We start from the raw sequence: 12199 nt of genomic DNA on the forward strand, positions 1-12199 counted from the left end.
TAATTTGTAAAAGAATAAGTTCCAGGCCCAAAGTTTTCTTAGCAACCCAGAGCTGATGCTGCGTAATGGCTGTGCTGTTGAATGCAGAGACTGTCCAATCTGATATTACCTGCCTCTCTCATCCACCAACCTATGCACCCTGTACTTTTATCTCACGTTTGCAGGTTCTTTTTCATCCCAGTTTGTTTTCCACTTTTCATTTTTTGCCCTATTTTGCATCACCCTCTTCCCTCCTCTGTTGCCTTTATCTCTCTTGTTCTGGGTTAAAGTCTGATGAATAAAAATAAGCTCTGGTACCCAAAAAAGAGTGCCGTGGGTCCCACCTGCCACACCGCCTTAAATCACGTACTGCCAATTATACACTATTTGAAAGTGTCTGCAAGTGAGAACATACATCGGTTTAATAATTGCCTCATCCTTATCCAAGTCTGGATGTCAAGTGCCTACATCAAAATCTACCCTAAAACATCAAATTAATTTACTGACAACAGCACTGATTCTCCAACATAAAGCTGGATGCAATCACATCAGATACACTTTGCAGATTTGTAAACCACAGTGGCCATTTCCTCAGAATTCAGATGGTCAAGAAACTCCAACATCCAGACACCAGCTATCACACGAACACAAGCAAACATACTTGCATGCTTTGTATTTCAGAACCACAGTTTGATCCCTGGTCATTTCGCACTTGGATGGTTGCAAGACTGTACTCACAGTTAACTTGACTCTTCCTTTGCTCCCTTGAAAAGCACCAGCCCACTACCACTCAACCCATCAAAAGGCTAAAGTAGTATAGCCACACTGACAGCCCCTACAGTGACTGCCCCTTCAGGCCCACAATTTCCTAATGACCTGCTGCCTCACCTACAAGGCAGTTAGAACCAATATAAAGCCCTAATTGGCAGAAAAACTCACTACCTCTGAAGTTTAAACACACACCACTGTGATACCACCAGACTTAGAATTAAGAAGGTAATACAGATAAAGAGCAGTCTTCTCAGGTAACACAAACAGAACCTGGACAACAAGACATCAAAGATAAGCATGCTTCTTCAGCCCTCTCCTTCTGAAAAGAGCTCACAACTCCTAATTGGGAGGATCAATGATACAGACCAAAGAACACCACTGATACAGACACTTTCCTGTTCACTCCTCATGCCAAACTATGAAGAGAACTCGTCCATCCCTGCCTTCAACCTCCTACTCATTTTATATCCACAGTCCTGAATCTTTCTCTACCCATTTGTTTACTATGTACAATACTCCATTTATTTAGATCACTTTGTGTCATGAAAGTTCCAATACGTAAATCAAATACATGTAGGATTTGAGCTTGCATCAGTGACATGCACAGAGAAACAGGTACAAAAGCCTGCAAACTCATGGACATCACCAAGGAGAAAGTTACAAGACCTGGGCCTTATGACTAATGGGCTTTCAGGAACATTTTTTTTAGGTCAAGTGTAAGCGTTTGTCATCATGGATACTTTATGTATACTTCTTATGGTTTAAAGTGATTTAATTTGTTGGTTGCAGTGTCCTTTAAAAATTATTTCTTTCAGTTTTGCCTTTTTCTCCCTCCTTTTTCTGTTTCAGAGCAGTTACCAACTACTGTATTATTCCACTTTGGTTTATTTATCTGTTGCTCTGACGGACTATTTTTGTTATTTCTTTGGTGCTCCCCTTTCACTGTGGGTGTTTTTGGCTGGTATCTGCCTGCGTTTTTTTGCAGCATTCCGTTTCTCCTACCTCCTCCCATGTCACTGACGTTTGTTTTGGCTTTATTCCAGTGCTGTCCTCATTTAACTCTGGCTCCTAAAATAATCTTATTTTACAAAAGAAACACCTAGTCATTTAGGTCACTGCTAATGAAAGTCACAATATTCCTTTTCTGGTAGAATGTAACTAAACCTAGAAGTAATAATGTGAAACTTGTTTAGCCTTGCATTGCACCTCAAGTCTCTCTCTCTCTCTCAGGGGCCCCTCCCTACCAGCACTCAGGTCATCACACACAGATCATTGCTTATCTCCTTTAATGGTGCCATAAATCTTCTCAGGCTGCTCTGCTTGAAATGTGAGTCAAAATGCTTGCACGACTTTTCATTTTGTTAAAATAAAAAGAAAATACTTTTACAGCCTCATTTTCCAATTTCTGTTCAGATGTTTACACACCACGAGGTAGTGCAGTAATCTTGCCTCTCCTCAAGGGCTTGTGATTTCTAAGGTCAGTAGCCGCGGTGACCATCAAAACATGGCAAGAAAGGACAAAACTATGAGCCGGAGTTGACCAATTTATGTGGCAAGAAAAGTCCAGTTCTGAATTTACAGTGTCAATAGCTCTAACACAAGAAAATGAGAGACCTATTGCATTGCTGTTGCTTGTTTACTGTGCGGTTCTTAGGTTATAATCATAATCTAGCCCAGTGAGCTATGAACTGCCAACAAAGAGCTGCATGCAAACTGCATGGTACAGGTTAGAAAGTTATGTTTTTCGTAGGATTGATTATCCTAGTTTTGCTAAAAAGGGATTTGTTTGGGTAGCAATACATTGTTATTTGTAAAGTCAACCCTAACCACTATGTTAAGGTCTAAACCCTGAGTTTATGCTTCCTCAGACCAAGCACTCTTTAAAAATGCATACCAATATGGATGACATGTGAATCCTACACCTTATAGTCCCCCTTGTTTATGTAACATTTTGTGTGAGTCTGTGTGTGTAATGTAAAGTGCTCCAACACCTTACGCTGGTAAGACAGACACTATAAAACAAATGAAATACATGTGAGAGTGGCTTTGGAGAGATGAGACACACTTTTAGAGGGTGATGGTGAGGGAATCATGAAAGAGCCCTAATAAATATGGTCATAATTTACTATGCTTTAAAAACAAATATATAATATATAATATAATGAATATATAATGAAAAATGTGTTGTAGAATGCACTGTTTTTGCCATTTTATCACAAATTTTCTTGGGGGGAGAAGTCATCTCCCCGATGAAGCCTTCTCCCCAGACCCCCCCCCCCCCCCCCCAAGCCCCACTGTAGCTGTCAGGCACGCTTGTTATGCACCCTATGGAGGCTGGTCTAACAAAATGTGCCAGGGCAGCTTTGGGTTCCTATTCTGGCCCTGCCCTCAGAAAAGGATGCTTGGCTCTGAAAATCCAACAAGGGAGGTACTCAATCTTTATAAAAGTATGGCATGCCTTGCAGCTCAGAAAAAACATGATTAGTCTATCACAACAGCTGTGCTGTCGGAGTTTTTTCACATTAAAATATATATTCTGAGGATTTTCATTACAGCTTAAGACAGTTAATGTGTGTCTGTATCTTTTAATCTGTTGAAACTGTACTTGCTCTTGGTAGACCATCTACGGGAACTGTAGTGAAGCCTATCTTGTTTTAATGGGAAGCAGGAGTTAGTTTAGCCTTCTGGCTTGCAGACCTCTGCCCCCGTCACCCGGTGACTTTTACCCTACTTAACTTGCTCTGTCTTAGCACAATTATTTAATTATATCCTTCCAAGATGGCTGCATTGTTTTTAGTTAGGACAATGTTTTAGTATCCTGCTTTCAGTGCCACTCTGCTAAGGCGTCACTATCAGCGCCAGAGATAGATAAGATGTAGGTATTCACATTAGGTACTTTCCCACTTTGTGCTTTTGAGGAATTGTTTATGTAATTGCTGACCCAAGCATTTCTTGTTATCTATTGTTTGCGAACTGACCTACGTCAAGGGTCTGAGCAGATCTGTATAAATGCACCTTACATAGACAGATAGTCAGAGAGACTCCTACCAGATGCCATTGATGCTATTCATGCTGCACGTCACTTTGACGCTGACCCAGGCTTCGCGTCCCTACGGAGTCTGATCCAGAGACTTCATTCCAAGGTAACAACGGTTGGGGGGGGTGGCTCTTCTCATGGACATGGCATTGGCAGATTAGTTTTAACACACCTAGCTCTCTTTAGGTTAGAGATTAGGTTCATCATGCTAGGGTATTAGGACATATTTCATATCTCATGTCATTTCATGTTACTGCAAGATGGTGGGAGCCTTTGTATTAATGGCTCTCGTGTTCTCAATTTTGTTTCTTGCACTGTTCATTATCCTTATCATTGCAGCCCCTGCAACTTATTGTAGATTGCAGTTTTGTTTATACAACCTTTTGCAAACTTTACTGTATCTCTTTTATTGCCTGTGTTTGACTGAGACATGTTGTTCATGTGATAAAGGAGTAATCTCCATTTAACCATAACACTCCCTGAGATGTCGCACTCTTGAGTCCATGCGTAAAGACTGCCACAAATCACCTTTTACTGTTTTGGATTTTTGGCGAGGTGCTGCTAGACAGCCGGGAGGGTTGGGACAACAGTTGCGACTTGTTGTAGGACTGGCATGGTTACCTACAAACATAAGTACTGTCCTCCTTAAACCAGCAGTCTTGCCTAGAGCAAGAGTCAAACTACGACAGAACAATGACTTAAAACCTCACATTTTAGAAAGGGCATCTTGAATGCCAGGGAGTCTAGGGATGACCTATACAGTACAAGTGTTCCTAGTGTAGTTTTTGTGGGTTTTACTTAAGGAGAATTTCAACAGTATAAGATATATTTGAAGAGGGGATATGTTTGTTTTTAGCTATGCAACGTTTTGTATGCTCAATGTGGAAGTAACGCTTTATAGTAATTGCAAATATACATGTGTAAGGTTTGAACTTGATATGTTCTATTACCAATGAATTTTAGACGATATAAAATGGGCTTTCGGTATCTACACTAGTGAGATTCTGTAGAAATGTGTTGTGCAGTCCTCAATTTTATTAGAGGGGCACTTGAAATTCTCGAATGGACTTTTTCTTTTTTTTCTTATAAGTTCACCAATTTCTTTGTATCTCTGTCCTTTGAAAAATCAGCTTGTGTGTTTTTTTAAGTATACAGATTGTAGTTTAAAACTCATCAAGAAGCGTCTGTTTAATGTGCTTTTTAAATGTACCGTAATTTATTATTTAAATACATTTTTAACGATGTACTTTTATGACATTGTGTTGCCGAATAAAGTTTTGCATCGTCCTATTTCAAGTCTGCAGTTACTTATATCATATGTGCTGTTTTTAGTTTGCGCCTTCCGAATTGAACAGAATTATTATGATTAATCGATTGACTAAAACTAGAGCATGAGATTAGGTTGATCAAATACAACTTTTCAAGGGAGTTTTCCATTTGACGGTTTCCTGGAAATGCATTTCCAAACATGTATTCTGTTCACAGCAATTTAAACAATGGACTAAAGTAACAGAATACAGTGATTTATTTTAAAGTAATAGAACAGCCCAGGTGTAATTATTTGACCAGTACAGAGTACTCACTCAAGGACCTCCAGGGTGCTGCAGTTCTCCAGGAGCTGGAAGAAGCACGGAATGCAGCGATCAGTGAACTGGTTATCCCGCACCAGCAGGTGCTTCAAGGACTGATTTGTGCTCAGAGCCGAGGCGAGTTCTGGGATGCAGCCATCAGTGAGATTAGCCATCCAAAGTCTGCAAGATGACAAAAGAGGCATGACCACAAAAAGAGAGCTGTGACAGCAGAAAGACATCTCAAGAGACGATCTCACAAAATGAAAGATGTTTAAAAGATAAAAGAACTTACACGAGGAAGAATCCTGAGAAGCGCGGCTACTAGAGATCAGAAAAGGTTATATAATAGTCGAAATCCTTTCAAGTGAAGAAATTAGAAATTAATCTTTGATCATCAGAGTGTGTGAGAATAAGCAAGAGTGGAAACATGTGAAGAAGGTAAGTGAATAAAAAGAGAGACCAGGAAAGCCTTTTATGACATTATCTCTCAAGAAGGAGAACAAAAATAGGAGAATGGATGAAGAAGAAACGAGATAGACGAGAAAGCATCATTAAAGGAGGAGAGATCGTGAGAGAGGAACTGCCAGGAGAGGGAACAAAAAGTGTAGCTAGCACCACATATGAGTTCAAAAGGCCACAAGAGGGTGGAGAAAATGAGGACAGTTGGCTCTCTGTGTAATGTGGGAAGACAATGAAACAGGTTACAGTAGGGGAGAGAAAGCAGGACAGAAAAGTGATAGTACATTCGAGACATAGAGTTGCTACTATATATTCGTAACACAAACGTACTCTTTGTACATTTCATGTGTAAGATACCTTCTGTACACCATCTGAACGGGGGGATTCATTTGTACATTGCATGGTCAGTGGGGTGCAATCTGAGCGGGAAACACCTTTTACCAAGCAGCCTTTACCACAAAGTGCCTTTACCATGCAGTCTTTATCACACATCTTTACCATGCATGCATTTACCACGCATGCCTTTTCCATGCATGCCTTTACCACGCATAAAGGTAAGTATGAGTATAGGTAAGTATAAGCTATTGTGTCACTGTGTGGTAATTGTAGAAGAGGGTTAAGAGTAAATAATTGTTTGCAAATAATTAAAATAGTTGTGTGTGGGGGAGTGGCTTGGAATCACCTAAGATGGCCGGCTAATTACGTAGCTGCATGCATCGGTGGACAACATAATTATTTAAATCGTTTTTTCTCTTATCAATCTTGGAACTGACATGCCAGTGACCATATAATGGTGTCAGGAGTGGGGCGACCCCTGAGCAAACAATTAGACTATGTTTTTAAGCTTTTTTTTCACTTTGAAGAAGTGCTTCACATCGCGGCCACCATTTTGAGGGTTAATTCATCAATGTTATGGCAAACGCGAGAGAACGCTTCTTTCACTTCTGACAAGGCAATAATATACTTTGGTGATATGGAGCTGCTCAGACTCTTAAAACACCAAAAGAAGCGCATTTAATATGCCATGGAGAAATTCTGTCAAATTGTTTTTCCTTTGCATTTGGAACAAGCCAGAAATGCTTTTATGGCAATTTTGATATCAATTGCTTTCATAGAAGTAAATTCTTTACTGAGATTTATTGAGATTTACTAATGGAAATGTTGCTCTCATAATATGGAAAGACTTTTGAAGCAGTATATTGCTGTTGCAGTGATTAGGAGTATCACATTGTCTTTATTTCTGATAATTTGATACCTTTTGATTGCTCTCACCCACTTCATCCAATTTGGTGTATGGACAGGCTCAAAAAGGTTTCATTACTCTACTAACAGAATATTGAAAATCAGTCCATGGCAAAATTAGCTCCAAATACTGATATGGCATCTAACACCGCTTCTCGCTCCTTGTCTACGTCTGGTCCTTCAACGAAGCAATCCCTGACATGAAATAATAACAGACGTAAACAAGATCCCCCCTTACCTGAAAAATTGCCATCGCCTGTATCAATGGAGATTTTATTAGAAGAAATCAGAGGTCTGCGACCCTTTGTGGAAGAGACAAACAGTAGATTCCAAAATCTACATGGGAAATGGTTTATTATGGAAAAAAGGGTCTGTGAAGCAGAACAAAGGATTAGTGAACTACAGGATTAAACCAATAAAATATCTAGGTTGGAAGAAGAAGTAATTCAACTTCAATAGCAAGCAGAGGATTTAGAAAACAGAAACAGGCAAAACTTTATTCATTTATATGGTCTTCCAGAGGGAATTGAAGGAGAGGACCCAGTTTCCTTTTTTGCTTCCTTCTTGCCAAAATTGTTTGATCTTCCATCTTCCACCCATTAATATTCAACGTGCACATAGACTGGGTCATTGTCCCCATTCATCTACTAAACTTGCCAAGCCCTGAGGAGGGATAATCTTATTTCTGGAATTGGTTTGGACACGGAAAAAACATTTTTCCACCATATATCTTTCAAATGCTACAGCAGGTCGACGTGAAGAGTTTCTGAATCTTTGTCCTGCCTGTTACAGCCTATTTCATCCAAGCCATTTCAAAGTTACTTATCTAAATGATACCAAGACAGATGAGGATCCGTCAGCCTTTGGGAGATTTTTACAATCTCACATAACTGCTTCTACAATTGCAAATGAATCTCCTGACCATTAATGTTTTTGACTATCCTGGGGTCTTACTCTTTGATATAACATAATGTTGTTTTAAAACAAAATTATTTGCTGTAGGAAAATGTATAATTTAAATAATCTGTAGGGGTGTACAGGGAGCTCTGCTACGCTGGCAGAGCTAACAGTGTTTTTGGAAGTCTGCGCTCTGTTTGGAGCACAGAATAGTAAAAACAAAATCTGCTAGCCCTGCCAGCGGAGCGGAGCTCACCCTGTGTGCGCTGCAGCCCAGTTATGGGCTGCACAGCGCAAGCGCAGACAGTCTGCGCTTGAGCTGTGCAGCACGCACCGGAGCATATGCCAGAGGGAGGCAGCTGCTGCAGACTTGTCACACACTGGTGCACATACAAGGATTAAAACTACAGTTTTTCCTGCCTATGGCCCTGGCTGGGGCCGTAGGCACTAAAAGCGGCCGTTTCAGGCCTCTTGTGCACTGGTCTGGGAGCTTACCAGATCTTACCAGGCCTCTATGTCTGTACAAATTATTAGAACAGACATATTATTCTTCTAAATCTCATAATGACCTTCAAAATCATATAAAAGCTAAAGTTCACTTTAATGAAATTTCAACTAAAGAAGCTACATCTAAATTACTAAAAAGTAGTGTGTCCTTCTATGGTGGAAGTAATTAATCAGGGAAATTGTTAGCTAACTATCTTACAATTATTAAACAACTGTTGAAAACTGAGGGGCTTATTTACAAGCCCCTTGCGCTGCTGTTGCGTCAATTTTTCCTATTTAAAAAGTGATGCACCAGTTGGCATAAGGGGCTTGTAAATAAGCCCCTGCATCTTTAAAAAATGTGCAAGGTTTACTGATATTTAATGTTAAAGATATTTAAATGAATTAACTAAATTCTATAAAACATTGTATACTTCTAATTCCCAATCACAACTAGACGATATAGATTTATATCTTCAAAATACTTCTAACACAATTCCTTCACATTTAGACTTTGATTCTATAGTAACTGATGGATCCCCACATGAGATTTCCAAAACACTTCCAATCTTGAGGAAAGAAAAATCACCAGATCCAGATGGTTTCACTATAGAATTTTATCTCCATTTTTCAAATATTATTTTACCTCACTTAGTAAAACTTTTTCATTTCTTTTTACAACAGAGGATTGTACTTCAGGAACATTTTGCCCCTCATTCCGGGCCGCGGGCAAAGGAAGCACCGCCAACAGGCTGGCGGTGCTTCATTGCCCACACTGACCGCGGCGGTAAAGCTGCGGTCAGAAAAGGGGATCCGGCGGTTTCCCGCCGGAATACCCCTGGCTGGGCTGAACCTCCATGGTGGCGCTGCAAGCAGCGCCGGCAAGGGTGATTCCGACCCACTTCCCGCCAGCCTGTTTCTGGCGGTTTTGACCGCCAGGAACAGGATGGCGGGAACGGGTGTCGTGGGGCCCCTGGGGGCCCCTGCACTGCCCATGCCACTGGCATGGGCAGTGCAGGGGCCCCCTAACAGGGCCCCAGCATGATTTTCACTGTCTGCATAGCAGACAGTGAAAATCGCGACGGGTGCAACTGCACCCGTCGCACCCTTGCAACACCGCCGGCTCCATTCAGAGCCGGCTTCTGTGTTGCAGGGCCTTTCCCGCTGGGCCGGCGGGCGCTCCCTTGGCGGGCGCCCACCGGCCCAGCGGGAAAGTCTGAATGGCCCCACGGTCTTCTGACCGCGGAGCGGCCAATTGGCGGGGTAAGTTTGGCGGGCGGCGACCGCCGCCCGCCAAACTTGGAATGACCCCCTTTGTCTATTTCATAAAGAAGGAAAATACCCTACTCAATGTAAAAACAATACACCTATTTCTTTAGTAAGTTTAGATTATAAAATGTTTGCAAACATTCTGGCATCTTGTAATGAGAACTTCCTTTCACATATTATAGGTAAAGAACAGTTAGGTTTTATAAAAAGACAGTTGATTTCTGATAATACCAGACTATTCTTGGCTGTATTAAGTAAAGCCCAACTTTTTAAATTTGATAGGCTACGTTGGGGACCACATGCTCAAATCCTTGTCCTGGCATGACTTTGGTCCAAAAAGTAATGCACTCATTTAACTTCCATATAAGTCTCCTAAAGCTTCTGTTCTAGTGCATGTTTTTTCCCATTATTTTGCTCTTTACCGAGGTGTCTGTCAAGGCTGTCCCCTTTCAGCTTTGCTTTTTGTTTTAGCACTAGAACCCTTTTTTCTCACATGTTCACCAAAACCCAGTTATGATAGGATTTCCATATGGGTGACAGTCCTTAAAGTTAGCAGTGTATGCCGATGAAATTTTTCTTTTTGTGTCAAACCCGGAAACCTCTATTCCAGCACTACAGTATGAAATTTCCTCCTTCTTTCAAGTCTCCAGGTACAAAATAAATACTGGTAAAGCTGAAATTCTCTCATTAAATAAATATACCAATAAACAACTCTTTAACATTGCCTTTTTTTCAATGGACTCCCTCTAAAATAAAGTAATTAGGTATATGGTTTACTAATTCAGTACAAAATACTGTTACAATTAATATGCCTCAACTATATTGAAAACCTAATATCATCCTGGAATCCATTATTTTTGTCATGGTGGGTCGTTTAGATTCTATTAAAATGATGCTTTCTCCACTTTTACTTCATCTGGTATCTATGGTGTCTGTTCATATTGGCAAAAACGTTTTACAAAAAATGAATTCTTTACTTTCTAAATTCCTGTGGGGTAATAAAACTGCCAGAACTTCTCTTTCTCTTCTTAAAAAAACATAAGATTTTCCCATTTTCAATTGCTATCATAAGGCTTCTGGTCTTTGCCAAGCTTCTCTTTGAATGGCTCAACTAGATTCTCCTTATCATCCTACATCGTTGGATATAGAAAAGACATTACTTTCTCCAGTTACCCTATGAGAAGTTCTTTCTCTTTCTGCTAGATCCCCGTTTCTTTCCGCACCGGTATTTCAATATACCTCTACTTTCTTACAATCAATAAACCCCACTATTGTTCTTTCTCGAACTACCTTTTTGAATATGCCTATATGGTATAAAAATAAACTAATAAAGATTCATAATAGACCGATATTTTGGAAATCTTGGCAAACTGAGCAATAATATGGCTAAAACAGTTATTTGAGGATAACTCTCCTATCACTCTTCCTATCTTTAGCCGAATATTTAATTGCCCACAATCTTTTCAGTTTCATTTTTCGGTACATATTGGTGCTAATATGGACATTTTTCACATTGCCAGGTAATTCTGTTATTGGATCTGACAATTTAACTCTTCCTTCACTACCTAATTTATGTCCTAAACCATCAACAATATATACATTTCTTTATCCTCCTAATCCAAAGCGTTCTAAATCCAAAAGTTCAATTGCTCTGGGAACATGATTCAGGTGTCTCTCGGGATGCCTTCTTCTGGAATAAAGTTTGGATGCATGTTCTTAAGATTTCCCGTTCCTCTAGCACAACACAAATTGTATATTTTATCTATAATAGACTCTACATTACTCCAACTAGAAGTGCGTCATTTTCCAGTCAAAATTTAACTAAATGTTGGTCTTGTGATTATCCTAAAAGTGATATTATTCATATGCTGTTTTATTGCTCTCACACAGTCTTTTTGGCATAAGTTACCAGTGCATACTTTTCTCCAAAACAATGTTACTCAAACCTTATCTATTTTTAATCTATGTGCTCAAAACTACCATCCACCATAAATGTATCTCTCTGTCTTTATATTCTACATTTTACAGTAATTTCATAGACTATAGTTTTAAAAGTTTGATTATCTGTTTTTGTTTTTCACTTCTCATGCAACTGTTTACATTCCTTTGTTACAAATATGAAGACCTGCTTACTAATTAACGTAACTGCGAATCTGCATTCCTTAGACCACTAGCCTCGCAATAAGGCCCTTTGTAAAATAGGTAGCAATTTTCTGTCCTCACTAATTCTGTCTCTTCTACTGTCAGCAATACGTACAGTCACCTCACTGCTCAGTGCACCTCTGAGCACAAAACAATGAACTACCGTATCACAAGAAAATACACATTTGATTCAATGTGTTTTGTGAAGACACGTAAGACAAGCTTTATTTTTTAGTGACTGTTTATTTGAAAAATATGTGAAGGTATTAAGTATGGGTGTCGGCTACATTGGTTTGGAACATAATTTATAACATTGTAAGGACGTTCCTTTCAGGTTATTTAAGAA

At 39.8% G+C, this 12199-nt stretch overlaps 1 protein-coding gene across 2 annotated transcripts in view; it reads right to left on the reverse strand.

Moving 5' to 3' along the window:
- The window catches only part of LOC138268268 (NACHT, LRR and PYD domains-containing protein 3-like), a 735713-nt gene that overhangs the window by 293490 nt on the left and 430024 nt on the right, over window positions 1–12199 (reverse strand). For both annotated transcript variants that reach the window (XM_069217756.1, XM_069217755.1), the window contains exon 7: window positions 5371–5538. In XM_069217756.1, the coding sequence (XP_069073857.1) occupies window positions 5371–5538 (168 nt within the window). The remainder of the gene's footprint in view (window positions 1–5370; window positions 5539–12199) is intronic.

Source organism: Pleurodeles waltl, chromosome 12, assembly GCF_031143425.1.
Source record: "Pleurodeles waltl isolate 20211129_DDA chromosome 12, aPleWal1.hap1.20221129, whole genome shotgun sequence".
Taxonomy (NCBI): Eukaryota; Metazoa; Chordata; class Amphibia; order Caudata; family Salamandridae; genus Pleurodeles; species Pleurodeles waltl.